Genomic DNA, 23,207 nt, shown 5'->3' on the forward strand with positions numbered 1-23,207 from the left:
AGGTAGTGCCCTTATTGACAATATTCTCCCTCCTCCTATACAACACGTATATAACATATTCCACACTAACACACCAATATAAAATAAAACAATGGGGGTGTCTTTTAATTAAAGCCAACGAGAATATATATAATATGCACTGGTATGTAACCAGACTGTATGCTACACTACACTCTCCCCCACAAAAGTAAATGTCACCCGACATTTCTCAAAATCCCATGTACTGGGTTCCATTCATGTCAGAAGTATATCATATATTGTCCAATCTATTATCCCTTTTAATCTCCGATCCAGGGTCTCCACAGCACAATCTGGCCTGGCATGGTCTTAGAAAGGAAACGTGTAGCACGAACCCAGGCAGGGTTGCCCAGAGTATCGTATGAGAGCACTGCAGGTTTGCGTGTTTGTCTTTTAGGATTCTGTCTAGCTTCCGTTACTGAGTCATCTGTGTCAGTCTCCTCACTGTTTTGCACATCAGGATGCTCAGCAAGCGCAGCTTGTTTCTGTAGTGGCACATCCTCTTCGCTCTGGAGTTGCACATCCTCTTCGCTCTGGAGTTGCACATCCTCTTTGCTCTGTAGCGGCACATGAGGTTGAGCTTGACTTTGTTGAGACTGCGAAACTGGTCCCTGACTGCCATCTGGAGCGTTCCATCTCAGTGTGACTGCACAGTCATCCTCCCAACTGCTGTCAGAATCAGGTACCTCTACCCACGATGGTTCTTTCCTCCATCCTGCTCTCTTCTGGACGCGTCTGTGCTGGCGCATTGAGGACGGTTCGCCTCTGCTTCTGGGGTCTGGTCGCTCCAAAGGAAGGAAATCACATGGCAAGAGGTGGTTCCGGTGCAGAATCCTTATGCGCCCCTTCCCATTTTCTGGTTTCACCTCATAGACCGGAATCTCAGGATGTTTCCTTTCGATCACAACATGGACTCTGTCCTCCCAGTACGACCGCAGCTTTCCAGGGCCTGCTCTGGGGGTCAGGTTGCGAACAAGTACCCTGTCTCCAGACATTAGGTCCCTTCCAAACACTCGCTGGTCATACTGGCGTTTTCCCCGAGCTGCCTCTTTCCGGGCTGTCAAAACTGCTATCTTGTATGCTTCTTCCATCCGGCTTTTCCATGCAGCTACATACTCTGGGTAAGTGGTTGGTGCCTCGGCTGTCTTGGTGGCAAACAGAAGATCAACTGGTAGGCGTGGGGATCTACCGAAAAGTAGATAGTATGGGGAAAATCCTGTGGCCTCGCTCCTGGTGCAATTGTATGCATGGACCACCTTGTTCAGCGAGCTCTTCCAATCTGCCTTTTCCTCGTCGGACAAGGTGCGGAGCATTGACAACAATGTTCGGTTGTACCTCTCCACTTGGCCGTTTCCTTGTGGGTGGTACGCTGTCATATGACAGCCTTGCACTCCACTCAACCCCTTTAGTTCACCCAGGAGGCGATTCTCAAACTCTCTCCCCAGGTCATGATGAATTTTACTTGGAAACCCAAATCTCAAGATATAGTCATTAAACAACTTTTCTGCCACCGTTTTTGCAGATTTGTTCTTCGTTGGATAGGCCTGTGCAAAGCGGGTGAAGTGGTCCATGACCACTAAGATGTACTCATAACCTTGCTTGCATGCCTCCAGGTGAAGAAAGTCAATGGACACTAGTTCAAAAGGATAAGTGGTTTGAATGGGTGACAACGGTGCACGTGTGGGTCTACTGGGTCTCTTCCTCTTTAGACACTCACATTCATTCATTACAAAGTGTTCCACCTCGCTGCGCATTCGGGGCCAATAAAACCGGTCTCGAATGAGGCTCAGTGTTCGGCCGACCCCAAGGTGTCCCATTTCTTGATGGAGCTCACGAAAGACAAGAGGGTGGTAAACCTTTGGCAGGAGCAGTTGTTCTCCCCTGCACGTTCTTCTGCACAGGACACCATCCTCTCGTATAAGGAGTTTCGCCCACTGTCGCAATAGCGCAGCAACAGCTGGGTGTTCTTTTCTGACTTCTCGTTTGTCTGGTTGGCTGTTTCCTCTTTTGTATTTCAGAACCTTCCCAATGATCTCATCCCTCTCTTGTGCCATCTTGATTTCTTCCGGTTTGAAAGGGCGGCTCTGTGGGAAACTGCTGTCCTGCACCAACTCCAAAGTTTTCACCTCAAGATGACCCAGCATCTGTGCTGGTTCCTCAATTGCAACTGTAGCACCCGCCATAGACGCACTGATCACTGACTGTTCCACAGTCTCTGAGCACTCCTGCATATACTTATGGATGTCCAGTGGCATTCGGGACAGTCCATCTGCATCACTGTTGCTCTTACCTGGTCTGTACTTAATTACAAAGATGTAGTCCGCCAACTGAGCGACCCACCTGTGTCCTGTAGCATTTAATTTGGCTGTGGTGAGGATGTATGTTAAAGGGTTGTTGTCCGTGTAGACCACAAAGGACTTGGCATGGTACAGGTAATCACGGAAACGTTCACACACCGCCCACTTTAATGCCAAAAACTCCAACTTCCCAGAGTGTAAGTGGTAGTTCTTCTCTGGTGGACTTAATGTCCTGGACCCATAGGCAATGACCACCATTTTCCCATTCTGCCTTTGATATAGGACAGCACCAAGCCCCTCCTGTGAAGCATCACAGTGCAAGGTGAAGGGGTGTTCGAAGTCGGGGTAGCCAAGAATTGGAGGGCTGGACAAACAGTCAACTAGGTGGTTCAGGACGTCTTGATGTTTGCTCTGCCACTGGATTGGTGTGCGGGACAACAGGGTCTCTCGTTTTTCTGAAGGTTTCTTCCCCACTTGACCCCTGGCCTCTAATTTTGCCCCCCTCAAGTCAGGTGCCTCTTTTGGTGTTTTCAGCAGTGCATAAAGTGGCTGGGCGATGCGAGAGAAATTGGGAATATAAGCCCGATAATATGACAGGAATCCCATTAGCTTCCTCATATCACCCACTGTAGCCGGTGTTTTCTGCTTTAAGGCCTGAACTGGAGCAATCTCTGCAGGGTCCATCGTATACCCTTCTCCGGAGACAATTTTTCCAAGGAACCTCACCTCCCGTTTAAACAGCTCACACTTTCTGGGGGTTAGTTTGACACCATGCTGTTGATAGCGTTGAAGGACTATTTTCACATGTGTCAAATGGTCTTCAAAGCTGCCACTGTGCACCAGGTTGTCATCAAGATATGGTTGACAAATGGTGTCCCTCAAGCCCACCATGCATGCCTCCATGCTCCTCTGAAATTCAGCTGGGGCTGCACTTAACCCAAAAGGGATCCTTACCCATTCATAAAGCCCCCAGGGGGTAATGAAGGCAGTGAGTGGCCGACTGGCTTCATCCAGAAATCCCTGGTGGTACGCCTTCCCCTGATCCAAGACAGAGAACCAGCTGCTTCCACCAAGGGAATCAAACAAGTCTTGCATCCTCGGAATAGGATGATGGTCAGGCACCGATTTCCGATTTAGCTCCCTGTAGTCACAGCACAGTCGCAGGCTTCCATCTTTCTTTCGGACACACACCACTGGAGATGAATATGACGAGCGCGATGGTGTTATCCATCCCCTATTGAGAAGGTCTTGAAGATACTCCTTTACCTCTTGGTGCAATGGTTTTGGGATTGACACATAGGTCTTCTGAACTGGGCTTGGATCATGCAATGTGATGTGCATCTGTAATGATGGAATGCGTCCCACATCCTGGTCATCATAGGCAAATGCTTGACATTCTTCTTTCAGCACTTCTTTCGTAGCTCTCTTTTCTCTTTCACTGAGGTGGCTGAGATCCACTGGTGGATCCCACACTGCCCCACGCCCTCCCTCATTGGGGCTGTTCAGGTACTCTGGAAGGTCCCAAACCTCAGTTGTAGCTGAAGGCACTTCACTTGACTTTGTGGCAGCAGGGTATAGAGTCTTGATAGGTTGAATACGACCCACAATAGTACGCTTCTCTAAGCGAATGCACTGATTAGTGGTGTTCGCTATTGGGACTGGAATCCTCATGATTCGTTGTATTGGAGTTCTGACCAAGACTTCGCCAACAGCCAGTCCCTCTGGGAGTGGGTGGTCATCTGTAGGGGAGAACAGCAGGTCTTGTCCCTGTAGCTGTGGGTCCAAAAGGGAGTGCAAGAACACTGTGGTTACTTGGTTCGCTGCTAGCATCACTCCATTCCGGCCCACCCTAACTGTTCTTCCTTCCTCCTCCCTGCGGGAATTCTGAATCAAACTGAAAATTGCTCGTGCTGTCCCACCCTCAACTGCAAAAGCCTTGGTCACAGATGAAATAATTTCCCTCCTGCCATCCTGGGGCTGGTGTTCTGGCCTTCTGATTATTTCATCAATTATGTTGAATCCCAAGATTGGCTCTTCTGCAACATCATCATCACTGGACACCAGTATTGGCACTCTGAGCGCTGGTTGTCGCCCTTCCCCTACCAGTTGGAAATTTACCTCGACCCACCCGATGAAAGGAATTGTTGTATTATTTGCTGCTCTGCCGGTCAGAACTGCCTGTCCCAGCAAATCTTCAAGGGGCCTGATTTTTGTGTGAGGTAGGTACTGCCTGCGCCAATTTTCATTGATAATGCTTGCCTGCGCTCCCGTGTCCCATAAACCTTCCACTAGTTGACCATCAATCCAACAGTTAACTAAACATCTTCTTCCAATCAGTGAGATGAGTTTTGACTGTACTCGGGGAGGTAAGTGGTTAACTGGACAGCACTGAGCTGAGACTGTGGGCAACACTAGCGGCGGATCCTCGAGTGCATCAATGGTATGCAGAGTCTGGTGCTTCTGAATGTACTGGTCAGGAGGTACATTCTTTGGGGTCCTTAAACTGGTTGTTAAACTGTGGGACGCTGCATTCTGGGCTGCTGAGTGTCCCCCTCCAGCAGCCCCTCCTCGTTTCCCAGATTCCGATTCTGACCCCTACAACCCCTGGCCAAATGTCCCCACTGACCACATTTAAAGCAGTGATGGCAGGTCTCAGATCTTCCTTCATCTCGGCACTGCTGGCACCCCCTTAGAACCCCAATTGGTGGCCTCGGGCGGTTCGCCTCCAATATAGACAGGACCATCTGCCTCATTTCAGTCCGCAGCTCTTCCATCATCCGCTCTGGGCTGAGTTTGTCACAATTTTTTTTTTCCTCCTTTTCTTTCTTCCGGGCGTTTGCCCTTGTTTGTTCTGTTGGTGGGGCAAATACTGTAGGCTGAATATAATTCTCAGTCAAGGTGTCAGTGTGGAGCTCACTAACTCTGGGGTTCTTAGTTGCTTGTCGTCTCAGTTTTTCCTGTCTCTCACCTTCTAACTTGGCAGCCTCACTCACTCTCTCAATCAGTTCTTCATCTGCGATGTCAGTGAGATCCAGCAGAGGTTTTAGCTGGAACTTTACGGAATCACTGAGTAGTCCAGTTTCTATGGTGCGCAAGAATTTTTTCTGGACCACATCTGGGCTGTAGTATTCTTCATCATCTCCACCGGTTGACTTCATCAACAGTTTTTCTTTCAGTACTATTGCTCGGAAGATAAAATTCTGAGCAGTCTCTTTGGGCTCCTGTGACAAGTTTGCCAGCTGGTGATACAAGTCTGAGGCACTCTCCTCTCTGTAATGGCCCCTCAGGATAGCCTTTAATGTGTCCAGTGTGAGTCCACGCTTGATTTCGAGGAGTCCTCGGAGGGGTAAGCTTGGGTCAACTGCTTTGACAACTGCCTCCAATATTTCAGTCTCGGAATGTCCTCTTTCTAGCCCAACGTCAATCTGCCGCATCAAACTGGGATAAGGCAATCGATCTTTTTGTCCGTTGTCTTTGACTTGGCCACAAATCTTGAATTCACGCCGAATGGTTACTTCCGGTATTTGCCGATCCGGTACTTTGGGTCGGCCAATGTCGTCACCTCGACCTGTCTTGCCCCTGGATCCTACCCCAGCAGGGCTTTCATTCATCTCATCTTCATACGACCGCGGCTGGAAGTACTTTTTCCCTAATCCAGGCCTAAACATTGCCCTATGTGGTATTGTGCCCCTTGCCTCATTCATAACAGACAGCAGACGGCTGAAGTCCCGGCAAACCTCCTCCACTTCTTTCTCCTCTCTCATTGCCTCGAGGGCACTCTCAACCCTCTCAATACGAGCTTGTTTTTCTGCATAGGATGGGACACCCTCAGTGCTTCGGTCGCAGTGTAGAAAGGCACAAACCTCAGCAAGCTGACTTCCATTCAACCGCCACAATGTGGCACTTATCTCGTCATGAAGATCCTGAACTTCTTCCAGGCTCGTCTCTAGAAAAGGGGATTCAGTTCTCTCCATTTTGACCCCTCCTGGCTGGCTCGCCAAAATATGTTACGGACACAGGGTGTGACACGGCTGCCCACCCCGGTGCAACACATTTGAATAAAGATGCAGAGGTCTGCAAGTAGGGAGATGGAAAAAGGAGTTTAATACAGTTTCACAAGGAGACCGAACTGGCTGCTGCACGCTCACTCTCTTAGCTTGCTCTCTATTGAGCGTCCCTGGAGTATTGCGCTCACCGCGGTGCTCCTCCCCCCAAATCGCTCTCCGCCTCGCGAGGTAGTGCCCTTATTGACAATATTCTCCCTCCTCCTATACAACACGTATATAACATATTCCACACTAACACACCAATATAAAATAAAACAATGGGGGTGTCTTTTAATTAAAGCCAACGAGAATATATATAATATGCACTGGTATGTAACCAGACTGTATGCTACACTACACATCCACTGGACTTTGTTTCCGGCCATCTGCAGTAACTGGAGAGTCTTAAACCAAAATTCCTGATCATTCACTGTGAGACAAAGAAAAACAGCAGTGCTATATCCCTGCACAACAGCACAGCATGCATGCAACCTGATGTGACGTACCTCTTAATCACAGGACTTGGCTGTTCAAAAATTCAAAGTCTAATGTTTTGCCAAGAGAGGTCTTTGAAGGACATTTGGAAGTATATGGCAGCACTTGCTGTGCTGGTGAATCCCAGGGGGGTATTGACAGACTTTCCTAGACCAAGAAGAGTCTGCATGCACGGCACATGTCGGTGTGACGATGCTATCCTGGATGTCTTTCACAGGACCTACTCACTACTGGACAAGTTAAGTTACATCACAGGGATTCTCACCTTTCCTGCACATTTAACACCATCCAGTCCTCTCTTTTGAGGGAAAAGCTCAAAATAATTCAGATCGAAGACGTACGCCACGGTGTCTGCATCACAGATTACCTCACCAACCCACCACAGTATGTCTGCATCAGTAACCACATATATGATCTGGTGCTAACTAACACCTGGGCTCCCCAAGAGAACTTTGACCATAACCCCACCCAGTTCAATGAGTATATAGATCGAATAATACGAAGATATGAGCTGAACAAATTGCATATCTATTCTGTGGACTTCTGTGAACGGAGATATGAAAATGTAATTTTACTGTTGGACACAAGAGGCCAGTAGATCCCCGTTAGGTTTTACGGTGCCCTACCGTGCTCCGTTGTGTTCTGCTTTTTCATTGATCGAAAGTTCTGTCAGTGCTTTCAAACAGTTGTAAGGGTATGTGTGTTCAGTGTATGGAATGTGTTTCAATACATGATCTAGAAAGACTTCAGGGTGCACTAGTTGAGTTCCAGTAGCAGAATGGAACACACCTGATGTGAAAAGCTTCTGGTGTACAAAAGAAAAACTAAAGACAGACCAGAAACAATGAAATGGGGCGATTTTCCTGCTACTTTGAGAAAAATTTGGCACAATAATGATTAGTTGAGACAATTTGAATGGGATAAATTAAGATATATTAGTAGAATCTTTTTATGGAAGAATTAATAAAAAAATACAATAAGAAAGACTAATTTGCATCTATATTTGTTCAGAATAATAATTATTATTATTGTTAATTGTTTTTTTTTTTGTAGCTTCACTGAAAAAAAACGGGGGGGAGTTTTGTTTTGATTAAATACATCTTTTGTTTAAGAGGACGGTCCTCTTGCTGAGATATCAAGCTACTGTGATGCTGGTTGAGATTCATATATAGGAAGTGTTATCACATTTATTATCAGGGGAAGGAATACATATCTTTTGTCTGAGCAGAGCCTGTATTGTAAATTGTGTATTAAAATATAAAACGTAATTTAAAATATATATTTATTATTTCCTGCTAAAGATCATAACATTCACTTGACAAACCCAGCAAAAAGCAATAAGAACTACATGCTGCTTCTTGTTAGCTAGACCATAATGAAATAGATACTACTCAGTAAATGTATTAAATTAGTCATTTAACTTTGAGGACAGCAGAAAGGATATTAAGACATATAATTAAGAAATTACAAAAATCACTAGGAAATGAAAGAAGACTGCATTACTGTTGTTGCGAAAATAAGTAAATGTGTGAACCAAGACAGATGGAAGACAAATTGTACTTCCTTGTTCTTTGAAATATATCAGCTGTAAAGATAGAGTAAATGTTTCACTGACTAGATAAAACTTACCATGGAGAGAGAAATGAATTGTGCAACATGACAACAAACTAACTCCAAATGTATTATAGATTATATATAATGTAGCCTACAATAAGAAGTCACATTCTCATCTATTACAATAACTGTGATCTCGTATACCACCAACATCAGTCAGTGTTGGCCACCTTAGAAGGCACATTCATTGAAATAGAATTTTCACTTCGCAACATACTTGTTGAGCTGTAGACTGAGTTGGAGAACCGTTTGAAGAACACCAGATCAGGACCTTCAAAGCTTTGGGCCAGAATGTAGGAGTAGAGGGTTGTGTGTCTCACCATTCTAATAAATAGTCAATTGTCCTGGTCAACAACCACACAAATGTTAACATCAAGAAAGTCTGGGCTGGAGACCACATGAATAAGTTCTCCTCATCAGAAGCCTGCTCCCATTGCACATCAAACAACTCCAACTCCCACATAAAATCTGAAAAAGAGCCAAAAAAAATTACTCCACTTCAGCTCCTGTGATCATCATCATCTATTCTGGAACATTCCTGTGATCATCACGGAAAGGCTGTGTTTCTCTTCACAGCTCACAACATCTATCATTCCATCTCCTGTAACCGCTTATCCTACTCATGGTTGTGTGGAGTCCGGAACTTATTCCAGAGGATATGGGTGCAAGACAGGGAACAACCCAGGATGGGGCACCAACCCATCACAGGAGACACTCACACACCAGTCCCCCACACTCACACACTTAGGGGCAATTCAGTAACTCCCATTAACCTTTGTATGTTTTTGTATTGCGTAAAAAGATCTAGGTGCCACCAGACCCACAGCAAGACATTTCGCAGGGAAATCTAGCAGCTAAAGTGTAAATTTGCCTCGGACTGTTACTTGCTGGAAAACTGAGAAATTTATATTTAGGAATGCAATGTTTCCAAGAAATTTACAATCATGGAATTAATATTGTGAATGGGATCCATCCATCCATCCATTTTCTGTACCCGCTTATCCTATTCAGGGGCACAGGGGTCTGAAATCTATGGGCGCAAGGCAGGGAACAACCCAGAGATTTAAAAAAATTGTACACAATGTGTTTCCCTCTCAAGGTTTCTCCAGAGGAGAAGGTCACATTGTAGCCTTCGAGGAGGACACCCTGATAAGGCTAATGGATAGAATTTACCCCATTCCAGGAACTGCAAATGTATGTAGAAAACTAAGTATTATTCAAAAGAAAAAACATTGTTAAATACAGAAATTTCCTGTTCTTCAAGATTCACATTTTGTTGGTGTGACAGTTTGTTGGTGTGACCTTAAAATTCCATCCATCCATCCATTTACTTCCGCTTATCCGAGGTCGGGTCGCGGGGGCAGCAGTCTCAGAAGGGAAACCCAGACTTCCCTCTCCCCGGCTACTTCATCCAGCTCCTCTGGGGGAATCCCAAGACGTTCCCAGGCCAGCCGAGAGACATAGTCCCTCCAGCGTGTCCTGGGTCTCCCCCGAGGCCTCCTCCCAGTGGGACATGCCCGGAACACCTCACCAGGGAGGCGTCCAGGAGGCATCCTAATCAGATGCCCAAGCCACCTCATCTGACTCCTCTCAATGCGGAGGAGCAGCGGCTCTACTCTGAGTCCCTCCCGAATGACCGAGCTCCTCACCCTATCTCTAAGGGAGAGCCCAGCCACCCTGCGGAGGAAACTCATTTCGGCCGCTTGCACTCGCGATCTCCTTCTTTCGGTCACTACCCACAGCTCGTGACCATAGGTGAGGGTAGGAACGTAGATCGACTGGTAAATCGAGAGCTTTGCCTTTTGGCTCAGCTCCTTCTTCATCACGACAGACCGATGCAGTGCCTGCATCACTGCGGACGCCGCACCGATCCACCTGTCGATCTAAAATTCCATTTACTTATATAATTATATTACATACTCCTTTAGCTCAGGATCAAAAATTTAATTAGTAAAGCTGATAATAAAGAAAATGATCTTCTTTGAATGTTTTACTATCAAAAGACCTAAGTATGTACGCTAAAGAGGAAGTGCCCTTTGAAATAGATAATCATGGTTTCCTCATTACAGTAAGATGAAATTCTCAGAAGTTAGTTCTGCCTTTCGCACAATGTTCCTATGGTTCTGTTGTAACTTCACTGAGGGCGCATTTCCTTAAATGGAGCTGTAATGGAGCCAATAAAAGCATTCAGTGTTTGATTAGCCACACCTTCTCTACTGAATATTCCCAGGATAAGAAAACAGAACTATAGGTCAGTTAAACTAAGAGTAAAAGCCAAACCTAAAACTAATTTAAAACAGAAGGTAAAAGAAATTACTATTAGATTAAAAGCAATTAGGAGAAAAACACAACCAAGTGACAGCAAGACAGGATAAATTAACATCAATAAGAACATAAGAAATTTACAAACGAGAGGAGGCCATTCGGCCCATCAAGCTCGTTTGGGGAGAACTTAATAGCTCAGAGTTGTTAAAATCTTATCTAGCTCTGATTTAAAGGAACCCATGGTTTTAGCTTCCACTACACTAGCAGGAAGACTATTCCATACTCTAACTACACACTGTGTAAAGAAGTGCTTCCTCAAATTTGTTTTAAAATGTTCTCCCGCTAATTTCCACTTATGGCCACGAGTTCTAGTATTTAGACTAATATTGAAATAGTCATTTGGCTGAACAGCATCCAGACCCGTTAGAATCTTATAGACCTGAATCATATCCCCCCTTAGTCTCCTTTGCTCAAGACTAAACAGATTCAGTTCCGCTAACCTCTTTTAACTTCACTGAGGGCGCATTTCCTTGAATGGAGCTGTAATGGAGCCAATAAAAGCATTCGGTGTTTGATTAGCCACACCTTCTCTTCCAATAAACCAATAAACCAATTCCTCATAGGAATCATGGAATTAACACAGTGCACAAATTATCGATCGCTCTATCACAGTCGGCAGAATGAGCAAACAGATTGTCCAAGTAGACGACGCACTGGCTGCATAAGATGTGGGCCAGGGCTCTCTCCATCAGCAATTTGAACATGAATGGGGCATTACACAGGCCAAACAGCATAACCCAGAAGTGCCACAGACTCTAACCACCAATAAATGCAGTCTTGGGTTGGGCATCTGGGGCAAGTTTGACCTACTATTATCCACTTTCAATATCCAAGCAGTTGTACCATGTCGATCTAGTGATGTGATTCAGTGCATTTTCAATCTGGTGCAGCAAGTACAAGTCCTTCTGAGTCATGGCGTTCAGATGCTCGATGTCTACACAAAAATGCCACCACCCTTCGATCTTCTTTACCATGCCTGCTGATGCAACTTATGGCTCAATGACTCCTGCTGCCATGATTTCCTGGATTTTCTGCTCACTGATTTCATTGCCAACCTGAGATCCCACTTCTAACGCCATTGTGGAAAGTTCATGGGGTTGTGTTGTTTTTAATAAGGGAAATGACAGCTCATTGAAATGCAAGTCCTGACGTTTATTTAGCCTATCACTGCCACCGTTAAACAAGCAGCGGAACACACAGGGAAGCCAGCAGTTAAAGAACTGGCATTTGAGGTCAGATGCTAAGGAAAACACACACAGTTCATAAGAAAACATCTACTGACAATGTAAATACATGAATACCCGAAGTAAATTTGGCAGGGCCAGAAACATTTTGAAGGACCCCTTACATCCTGGTTTTCACCTGTTTGACCTGTTACACTCTAATAGGCGCTTCAGCCCCATCAAACTAAGGACATACAGACTCAGGGACAGCTTAATTCTCAGAGTCATAACAGCAGTGACCTTTAACCTGAACTGACCATCTCTCTCTCTGTCTCTCTCTCTCTGCCTCACAAGTGCAATATTTGCTCACTGTGCAATACGCATATCATGTACACATATTTATATACTTTTTATTCAGTAGTATTTATTTGTATTACCCTCTGTAGTTACTGTGTAAATGATTGAATGTTTGTTTTTTGTTGTATCTGAAGGAGTAGCTGCTCTGCAATTTCATTATATATGGTATAATGACATTTAAAGGCTTTTAATTCCAATTCTAATTCTAAATTACCATGTTAACACATGCTAGCACTGTAGCACAAGGTATGCCAATAACTTTAATAATTAATCTTAACTGACCAGCACTCACCATACAAAGATACATATTTGATGTTAATTAGACCTTTGAATAATCATATTATGAGGTTGTTGAGGTCAATAATCAGCCCATGGCTGAGATGAGGAGGGTGTGTCCACTAAAGTAGGACTTCTCTTTCTCGGTCATCTCCTCCAGGTGCAGTGGTTGCTGGCAGAGTTTACACGCTGCGGACGACCGTGTCTTCAGCTGGAGGCCAACCTCCTTCCAGGTGCTCACCAGTTTCTCTGTGGGATATAGAAGAGAGTGGGAAAAGGTACCAAGAAACCTACTGACAGCTAAAACTAAAAACACGTGACAACACCTTACCAACAAAAAATTCCATCATCTGAGGAGTGTGGTGGGGGGTGGGGGCAATGCGGAGAAGCTCCTCCCCCCGGGACACTGTTGGGTAATTGATTGCTTGGACATAGATATTGTATCGGCTCATCATGATGTCACAGATCTCAGTGTTCTTCGGTGCATCTGAAACCTTGAAGTGGTAGAAGAATGATTTAAAAACATCTGAACAGCGTTACAATTAACCAAGTGAATAGCACTTTTATCTTGCATATCTAGGGTTTATGTTTCAAATTCTGCATCTGCTCTGCTCTCCTGTGTGGAGTTTGCAGGTTCTCCCCATCTCATGCAGGTTTCTTGCTATAATCTAAAGGTATGTAGTATGTGTGCTTGTGTACTTGATGGATCAATAACTAGGTCGTATTCCTTCCTTGTGCCCTCCTGCGACGCTGCTCAGGATAAGCAGTTGGAACAAGGATGGGTGCAACTAACCAGAGTCCAAAGAGTACTCACCCTTATAGGTATAATGTGACTGGGACTCTGGATCACAGGCAGGCCTGCATCCATGAGCATCTGGCGAATCAGCTTGACGTTACGCTGGTGCCGCAGCCTGAGCACACGGCCCTCGTCGCCCATCAGGGTCTGTATGGATTCCCTTGCACCGGCCAGCAGCATCGGTGGCAATGAGGTGGTGAAGATGAAGCCTGGGGCGTAGGACCGCACCGTGTCCACCAGTGCACGAGTGCTGGCGATGTAACCACCCACACAACCAAAGGCTTTCCCTACATGGACGGCAGAATGGCTTCCATTGGTTCCTGTGCCCGATGTTCATTCACCAGACTAAATGTGATCTCTCAATAAATCTTCCAATTCCTATCAATCCCAACATGTCACGTTTGTAATAGTACCACGGCCCACTACAATATTCAATGATAATATGATAATTTGAAACTTTTTGGCAAGGGTGTAGGTTTGGTTTCAACATTGATAGAGACCAAATCAGGCCTGAACTGCTCACAAACACACGTTACTTCCACAATATTGGTAGGGACATTTCCCTACTGTCTATCCAAATCTACATCTCTTCTTTTTAGGTACATTTACTTAAGAGATATTCCCAATGAATAACAAAACAATGAAACAATGAAAGCTGTTTAAGATTGTCTCCAACAAAAAGGCCAATTGAAGTTCTAGTTCCTTACCAAGTGTCCCAGAAATTATATCCATTTTGAGCATGATCTTATCTCGGTCTCCAATTCCACCTCCTCGCCCTCCGTACAGGCCAACAGCATGAACTTCATCGACGAAAGTCATGGCGCCAAACTCATGGGCAAGATCACATATATCCTCAAGCGGACACACACTCCCTAAAAAATACCCAAGGTGTCATGCATCCAAAGGTTGTTACTTGCATTCACATCCAATTGAAACACATCTGTGTTTCCTAGGTACACTGCAGCAAGTTCTTAATGAAGTTACTTCAGTGAGTACTTCAAACAACAGAAATGGTACCATCTTCTATTGTCTGGGCATTTGCAATTGCATTGACCATGAAAGACACAAAGTATACCTACCATCCATTGAATGTACTGTCTCAAAAGCGACAATCTTTGGGGTGGATGGGTTGGATTTCTCCAGGAGCTCACGCAAGTGAGCAACATCATTATGACGGAAGATGAACTTGCATACTCGACTATTCCTGATTCCCTGGATCATAGAAGCATGATTGCCAGCATCGGAGTAGATCTCACACCCTGGTAGAAATATTTTTTAGCAAATACATACAAAGACCTTTAGCCTTCGGTTATTAACCTAATTTTGCTACGGTACCTGGCAGCAATCTCGCTAGAGTGAACAGAGTGGAATCATTAGCCACAAAGCAGGATGAGAAGACCAGTGCAGCATCTTTGCCATGCAGGTCTGCCAAATCGCGTTCAAGTTCCACGTGCAGTTTACTTGTCCCAGAGATATTCCTGGTGCCTCCGGCTCCGGCGCCATGATTCCGCAAAGCCTCCCTAACGACAAAGGACAGCACACATGGTCTGAATGTCTATACGTGTATAAACTGTTTTTGCAATCCAAGGCCCTTTTCAGAAAAACATTTTAATTAGCATCTAAATAACACACAAACCTGGGATGACTTTCTGTATAAATGATTACTTCAGTAAAAGAACTGAGAACAGCTGAGGATAAATAAAATTCTGTAGTACTGAAGGTAGTACTACATTTTGGTAATGATTATCTTAATTAGGATAATGACAAACATATCCTGTAGGTCCCAAGGGAATTCTGTGGCCTAGTGCTGTATGTTCTAATCCAGGGGTGGGCAATCTTATCGCAAAGGACCGCTGTGTATGCAGGTTTTTGTTTGGTAGATTACTAATTAGAGGACTGATTGGCTGAGGAGTCCTCACACCTGGGTTTGAACAGCTGACCTACTGGTTATCCCAAAAAACCGCATACACAGCGGTCCTTTGCGGATAAGATTGCCCACCCCTGTTCTGACCTGTTCCAGCCCTCTGCTCTGAAGTTGTGAGTTAACAATGTTACACATGAACTCAATAAATATCACAAAACTTTCCAAGTGAAAGTGAAATAATTTGGATTGATCAAAAATAACCTCTAATGTTGAAACACCCATAGTAATGAGCAGGGGAAACTCAGGGACAACTTAAGGACATACATGATAGAACGGACAACCCGTGGGTGTCGGCTCATTCCCAGGTAGTCATTGCTGCACCACACAGACACCTCACGTGGCAGGGAGAGAGAATCCGAATAGTCATACGCCATGGGGAAATGGTCGGCTTTCCTGTTCACAGTCTTAAAGACCCGGTAGCTGTGATCCTTCTTTTTATCTTCAATTTTCTTCTCAAAGAATTTGTCATAAGAAAAATTACAGAGCGCTGCAAAAGATTGAGATGGTTTGGATAAAATATATTATGAATAACAGTAAAACATGGCATCAACAAACATTTAGCTAATTTAAAGACCTTGATTTTACCAAGGTTTTACTGTGCCTGTTAACTCATTTTCAGCATAAAAGTATATGGCATCAATAAACACAGCACTGCATAGATGTTAAAATATCTATATGCAAGAGAAAACTGGCAAAATTTTGTACTAAATCAATAAATAATGAGCAACTACAGTTGAAGCTTTCAAAATGATTACCACAAAGATAATGTCACTGCAATTACGAGCACGACTCTCACTCTTGGGCATGTTGTTCTGCAGTAGGTGAGGCAGTCCTTGGGGGTGCTGCCTTAGCAATTTTCTTAAAAGACTCTGTTGCACCACTCCATCTTCCTTGGTGATGTTGACCACACTGGGATTCAGAGAGGATTCAGCCAGTTCTGTAGAACAACAATGATGTCATCCACTGGCTGCTGGTAAGAACCGTGTGGTTCCTTCATGTCATGCCCGAAAAAAGTTTTTCGGCTGACTTTTTCCAGTCATCACCTGATGATTCAAAGAAAACCACCCACTGGTTTTTTTCACTAATTGTGCAGGTGTTTAGGTATCTCCTAGCCTTTCTTTAAAAATATTGCTTAGACTTCAAATGAATCTGATTCCAAATTATTTAAATTTAGGTATTTTTAAGGCATGTACATTTTATTACAATATACACCGACTAGCCATAACATTAAAACCATGTGCATAATATAATGATGGTACCAAAACAGCACAGATCCATCGAAGCATGACCTCCACAAGACCTCTGAAGGTGTCTTAAGGAATCTGGCACCAAGACATAAGCAGCAGATCCTTTAAGTCCTGTAAATTGCAAGGTGGGGGCTCCATGGATTGGATTTGTCCCTCAGACAAACCTCACCTTGAACTCTTTTTCATGTTCCTCAGACCATTCTTGAACACTTTTTGCAGTGTGGCAGGGTGCATTATCCTGCTGAAAATGGCCACTGCCATCTGGAAAAACTGCTACCATGAAGGAATGGACTTGGTCTCCAACAATGTTGAGGTAGGTGGTACATATCAAAGTAACATCCACATGAATGCCAGGACAGAACATTTCCCAGAGCATCACACTGCGTCCGCCGGCTTGCCTTCTTCCCATAGTGCATCCTGGTTCCATCTCCTCCCCAGGTAAACGACACACATGCACCTGGCCGTCCACAGGATGTAACAGAAAAGGTGACTTATCAGGACAGGGCCGCCTTCTTCCAGCGCTCCATGGTCTGACGCTCATGACGCTTTCAACACTGGGCAGGGGTCAGCATGGGCACCTGAGCGGTCTGCAGAGCGGTCTGCTGAGCGGTCTGCAGCTACGCAGTCCTACACTCAGCAAGCTGTGACGCACTGTGTGTTCTGACACCTTTCCATCAGAGCCAGCATTAACCTTTTCAGAGATTTGTGCTACAGTAGCTCTTCTGTGGCATTAGACCTTCGCTCCCCATGCGCATCAATGCATCAGTACTTTCACAAAGTCGCTCAGATCCTCACGCTTGCCCACTTTTCCTGCTTCCAACACATCAACTTCAAGAACTGACTGTTCACATAACAGATGCCATTGTAATGAGATAATCAGTGTTACAGTATTCACTTCACCTGTCAGTGGTTTTAATGTTATGGCTGACTGGTGTAATTTAGGGTTATCTTGATTACTTACAAACATTTCTTTTAAGTAAACTCGCTTGGGATTCGCTTTCACCAATCAAGCAATAATCGGATACAAAATTAAACCAGTTTTATTGCAGCTTGTGGACCACAGGGTAGTTTAAAATTATTATAGTGTCAATATGATCAAGTCAGATCAGGGACAAACATAGTTCAGTGTGTCGGAATAACTTGACTCAGAGTCTGCAAGGCAGTTTATCACTGTACAATGTTATGCAGCCACTCAGCTCCAGTTTAACCGATCCAGGTGGTTAGTCAGAAAGCCATGTTATTGCCCCTGACTCCTAGGCTAATGCGGTAATGTGTACTGATCCTGGCCAGACATTGTGGCAGCTTCACTCCTATGACTCTCCCAGAGACAGTCATTTCAGAGAAGCAAGAATTACTCAAAGTAATTTACTTGCTAGGCAGTCATATCACACATCAGTTACAATTCAAAGCAAAATATAAAGTGGCAACTTCACTACATGAAATAACTATAGCAAAGATGCAAAACAATATAGAGTAATATCCAAGGTAAGATACGATAAGTATGGGGGAGTTCAGATTGCAGATCTTTCTTCTTATGGAATCCTTAAATAACACACCAAGTCAAAGAGCCCCATTGAGGTTCTTTGAACAACATGCAGGCGCAGCTTTCCAACCGGGCAAAACTTTCCAAAGTTCCGTAACATTTAAAAAATAAGACTGATATTGGTTGCTAGTCACAATGAGAGCATTCAAGTGAGACAGAAAAGCATGGACATAAAACAATGTTTCTCGTGTCTAGCATTCTAGCAAAAAGTTAAGATGAGAGGGAGGAAGGGAGGGAGGAAGGGAGGGGAGGCTGGTGAGAACAGGCTTGTGAGCCGCTTGTAACTCGGTGGGAATCGTGGTGGGTTTGGTTGGATATACCAGAGTGAATTTGTAATTCCCGTCTGGTTAGAGCCAACCTGACAGTTACCCTTGAGGGGAGACATGAGATAGGCCCAAAGCAGTTCAGGGTCACAGGTTCCAGAGTCAGTCTTATGCTCTTAAAATTATAGTCATTAAATCATCAATATATTTTTAAATTGTAACCATCCAACCATTTCTGCACTGCTCTGACTTGTTGCAGAATTGTGCAAATGTTGCAGAAATATGGGCAATTAAAACTAAAACCGTTGGCTAATGTAGGCCAGCGGAAATGCTTTAGCCAATCACATATGTGTATTCCAGCTTTCATGGCTATTTATGAATGATTCAGAGTTCAGGATACAGGGCTATGAGGATAGAATTACCTGTGCGAACAGCTTGAATCTCCTGTACGTCTTCCTGAAGCTCAATCCTGGCCTTCCTCACCACACTGCTCTTCCTCTCCTCCATCTCTGACACCAGAAATGGGCACTTGGAGGCCATAGCCTCATCCAGAGGAGTGGCAGGGTGCCCAGCAAGCTGCTCTATGACGGGCTCTGGACCTACGCATGGTTTTTCGCCATTACAAATTTAAAATAGACAAAGTTGCACAGGCTTATCATTATATTAACCTCAAATCACATAAAATGATTTTGAGATAAAGCTTATTGAATATAATACCCTTATGGAATGCAAAACTTTCTGAAAATGATCCAGCTACATGGAAAATTCTTTCTGGGATGGTTGGAATCTGCTCACCATAACTGTTGGATGGAGTCTCCTCTTTCTTCTGCAGGCTGGTGGTTGAGGAAGTGAAAGCACAAGCAGGAGCCCTGGATGGCAGCTTTACCATCATGGGACACCTCTGAGCATAGACCACTAAGGTCCTCCCTGCCTGCTGGAGCAGGCCCTGGGGCATCCGGGACAGGGAGGGGCAGCACCGGATCACAATGTCCATCGCTGACTGCATGTATCTAAAAACCGCAATGGGGAAATGGTCACCTGGAGATTCCCCAACCAGTGAGGAAAAATGTAACTAATTTTATGGACTCCTTGACGTTCACCCATCAGCAATAACATTATGGCAAGATTATTTTTTTTTTAAGTAAATAATATCAAAACATAAGAAGCAAAGAATATCAGCCACTTTTTTCCAGTGAAGTGCACACAGCCAGCATCCATGAAAAGACACCCACAAAATACGCATCCCCAAAACGGTGGGGGGGGGTTGGTACACATCATTGTGTAACTTTAAACTCCCCATTCTTTTCTTATAGAGCACAGAAAACACAGAAAACGCCTCTCACTCCCTTCCCCCCAGGGCAGCGTCAGCTGCTTGTGACACTACCTTAACTACCGCAGAACTCCATTTCAAAGGCTCTTCAGGGGGGAAATATGCAAAAGCTACAACAGCTTCGCCTGGATGTATGTAATATGTTAAAAAAAAAAAAGACAATCTGTTCAAGCTAGAGATTTACTGCATGATTACATCGGTGTCGTGAACAGGTGGTCACAACAATTACAATTTGTAACCACATTGCCAAAACCGAAAGCTCCCCCACCCAAAAAATAATTAAATTTCTATATACACAAGTTCCAAAGGGGCAGTCAGCTATCACTAGAGTCCTATTTTTTGCTCCGCATGCGGCGTTCACACGATATCACCACGTTCCCGTGGGTTTCCCCTGGCAATTGGTGCGATTATGGATTGTTTATGGATTTGAGAATATATAGTTATTGGTATTGCAAGTTATTAATTGTGCATAGATATGTATGGTGTTTAGTTCACGCTTTTTTATCGTAGAAAAAACAGTAATTTTCAGATCGTTTTAAACAGCGCCGTGTATTGGTACCAAAGACACCCACAAAAGTTTTGATCTAAGAAGAAGCCCACAAACTTTTAAAAATGTGCCGGTTAAGTTCGGAAGGTATTGGTTTATTTATGGACTATGACATGCTATATTCATCCATCCACCATCCAACTGCTTATAAATGCATTATAAATACGTATATAATACTAAAAGATCTAATATGGAAAATTTGCAATGAAAATTTAATAGAAAAATGAACATTTTGCTTCAGTGTAACACCAGCCTGTAATAGGCTACTTGTTACATGTCGCTGTACGGTCAGCTCTGCACAGTCATCCTTCGCCCCGACTCCCCGCCCCCAAACAAGCAGCGGGAACCATCCGTCACTTCTGTTCCCCGAAATGCTGTAAGCAGGATACTTCGGGAGCTCTTTTCGTTTCTATCTTTGATCTATTGTGTATGACAGTTTTTGGTTATTGGATTTCTAGTTTTTCAGTTCGCCCCTGCCTGTACTTTCGCTGTTTGGTTTCGATCTCTCGCCCGGTTTTTGCTTTACGTCTTCGCGCGGCCCCCGGACTTTGAGGCTTTGATCATTGTGTGTATTCTGTCTGTGTGTGTCAGGTACGTAAGGAGTGATTGCCATTGTTGTTTTGCGAGCTTATGTTGTATACTGTTGTTTGGATGGGGAGTGAGGCGTAGTAGGCTATTTGTTGTTTTGTTATTTATTTCTAGATAAGTTAGATCTGGGTTGCGTTCGGAAGCTGGATTTTGTTTATTGTTTTGGCTATATTCACTCCTGAGTGCTTTCGCACAGGGTTTATTTGTTCTGTGTAAATCGTGTAAAAAAAAAACAGAAAAGTATTTAAAAAATATACCCCTTCGTCCACGTGCGGTCCCTTGTCCACCATACCCGGTTATTTCTTTACTCCACTTTCCCTTTCACTGTTACGCCCCAACCCTAGACTGGGGCTCGCAACACAATCAATATCAGAAATCAAGTCATTCAATAGGAAAGTTACAGATCAAGAACAATTATACATGAGCTTTGTACATTCGACTGATGAATTAGTATTTTGGTATTCTGAAAAAAATATATAGTTACCAGTCTTGTTGTATGAATTCCAGGCTGAAGCAGGTGATAAACAGCTCCTTTACTGGTCGTTTGCTGAGTACCGGTGCTGAACGCTAAGTAACGGTTCAAACCTCATCGACTGATTTAGAACATCTAAGCTCCACCTAACCTTTAAGCTCCACCTAATGTCACTCAAGTATGAGGAGCAAATGTCCACATATTTGTCCGTTTATTCACAATTTATTTGAAGAAACCGTACTTAAAAGCCAGAAAAAAACAGATCACATATTTTGTAATAATATTTTATTTATTTTGTGTCACTGATTTCACCAAGACTGAGTAAGACCCTAACCCTGACAGACTGATCCTGCTCACTGATCCTCAAGTGTAATATTAAACTAAATTATGTAAATTGAACTAGCATTTGTTTTTTGAATACAATGAAAATGGTTAGTATAATTATGCTTCACAATGCACAAATTCCATGAGCCAATCAAATTCAAAGGTAAACCTGATTTGTAAGCCGGTTTAATCAAAGAAAACCTACTGAAAACGGTTGGTTAGCCCATGAGTGGTCTGAACTTTAAAAGGAGGAGAACTTCCCAGACGTAACTGCGTGATTATATGCCATCATCTTCCCATTTCATTTCTGCTGGGAAGGGTGTTTTTCTAAATGACAATACTCACATGCAGTGAACACATACAATTGCACAATAGTTTGGTGAGCATTACAGGAATGTTAACCATATACCATATAAATTCCGCCAACAGTCAATGGGCTTTTATTTTTCAACAAAAATGACATCATAACACTTTTTGGAATTCCACTTTCATGATGCCACAGTGCATACAGACCATATTGTCTCATAAGACTCACAAGAATGAGTCACCCATTTTCGACCCCTTAAAAGTATTTTTCATATTAGCGTAGTATGTGCATTATCAGAAAAAAAGAGTTCCAATTTGTACCTTTGCTTGTCAGTGGGTCTGTTCCCCCGTTTAGAGTCTGCCAGTTGTACCCTGTACGTAAATGTACCTTGTAGTATAATTTAAGATAAAGAAATGGAATCTGGGTAACATTCCCAATGTATACAAACAACATTAATGTACCCGTAATGGTACAAAAAATGTTCCTCAAAGTCCATTTCTGTACAATTACCTCCAGCTAAGGGTACAGGTGGCAGACCCTTGAGGGTACAGTCCCAGTGACAGGCAAAGGTACAAATTGCTACCCTTTTTTCTAACAGTGTGTATCAACTTAAAATACTGAACCCATTAAAGGACTGAAAAGTTTCATATCAACATTAATGGCCAGAAAGAAAACAATGATTATTACACATTTTCTGAAAGATGACATTCCATAATTTGTTGCAGATAATAAATGTATTTTTAATATTTTGCAAAGTCCTCTCAAAGAAAAAAAAAAAAAAAGGATACAACCCTGATGAATTTTGTATCCCAAGGTAGGCTACAAGTGAAATTCCTCAGAGTCAAATTCTGTGCCTGTTAAAAAGTACATGTAGCATGTTAAAAGGTAGCCTACATGTACCTGCAGCTAAGCTACAGCTGGCAGGCCCTTGAGGGTACAGCCCCAGTGACAAATGATCGTTCCCTCAAAGTTACAACCTGCTACCTGTTTCTGACAATGCATGTTTGTTACACAGTAGGTCTATGTTAACTTCACGGTTCTTGGCCGCAAAAGAGAACGGTTGGACTCTAGCATCCTCTGCTGGACAAAAATGCAGTATACGGGTAGTTCTCGCTTTCCGGGTTCTCGGTTTACGAGTTTATATATATTTACGAGAATTTTCTAAGGCAAAAATAAAAGTTTAATTTTTCATAATTAATAAAACTCAGTCCGCGTTGCCCAAAAACGCCGTCCATGGCCTAACGCAGTTTTCAGATAACTTTGCTTTATGAAAGA

At 43.7% G+C, this 23,207-nt stretch overlaps 1 protein-coding gene and 1 long non-coding RNA gene across 4 annotated transcripts in view; one reads left to right on the forward strand and one right to left on the reverse strand.

The window, feature by feature from the left end:
- Positions 1–12,841, forward strand: part of LOC111840351 (uncharacterized) — a 26,810-nt gene extending 13,969 nt beyond the window's left edge. Inside the window, exon 3 of the long non-coding RNA XR_002837389.2 lies at positions 12,752–12,841. This is a non-coding gene — a long non-coding RNA (uncharacterized lncRNA). The remainder of the gene's footprint in view (positions 1–12,751) is intronic.
- LOC111840350 (5-aminolevulinate synthase, non-specific, mitochondrial-like) lies at positions 11,939–21,498 on the reverse strand. 3 transcript variants are annotated; one of them, XM_023805076.2, is made up of 11 exons: positions 21,314–21,498; positions 19,160–19,374; positions 18,787–18,963; positions 16,108–16,248; positions 15,576–15,798; positions 14,723–14,907; positions 14,467–14,646; positions 14,095–14,259; positions 13,406–13,674; positions 12,923–13,085; positions 11,939–12,840 (listed from the first exon to the last, which is right to left on the reverse strand). In XM_023805076.2, exons 2-11 carry the CDS (start codon positions 19,368–19,370, stop codon positions 12,680–12,682), a joined length of 1,875 nt encoding a protein of 624 aa, XP_023660844.2. In that variant the 5' UTR covers positions 19,371–19,374; positions 21,314–21,498; the 3' UTR covers positions 11,939–12,679. The 3 variants fall into 3 exon arrangements, with proteins under 3 accessions (XP_023660844.2, XP_023660845.2, XP_072569900.1); XM_023805077.2 differs by having other exon boundaries at positions 21,087–21,498; XM_072713799.1 differs by lacking the exon at positions 21,314–21,498 and having other exon boundaries at positions 18,787–18,940; positions 19,122–19,771.
- Positions 21,499–23,207: the final 1,709 nt, after the last annotated feature.

The sequence above is a fragment of the Paramormyrops kingsleyae genome, chromosome 6 (genome assembly GCF_048594095.1).
Source record: "Paramormyrops kingsleyae isolate MSU_618 chromosome 6, PKINGS_0.4, whole genome shotgun sequence".
Classification (NCBI taxonomy): Eukaryota; Metazoa; Chordata; class Actinopteri; order Osteoglossiformes; family Mormyridae; genus Paramormyrops; species Paramormyrops kingsleyae.

What these genes read in the sequence shown, in the direction of transcription:
- LOC111840350 (XM_072713799.1), bottom strand. Translation starts at nt 19,370, where the DNA reads ATGCAGTCAGCGATGGACATTGTGATCCGGTGCTGCCCCTCCCTGTCC. An exon ending in TCTAGCGAGATTGCTGCCAG is followed by an intron (nt 14,647 to 14,722) that starts GTACCGTAGCAA and finishes TATTTCTACCAG; the next exon opens with GGTGTGAGATCTACTCCGAT. An exon ending in GTCACATTATACCTATAAGG is followed by an intron (nt 13,086 to 13,405) that starts GTGAGTACTCTT and finishes TACCACTTCAAG; the next exon opens with GTTTCAGATGCACCGAAGAA.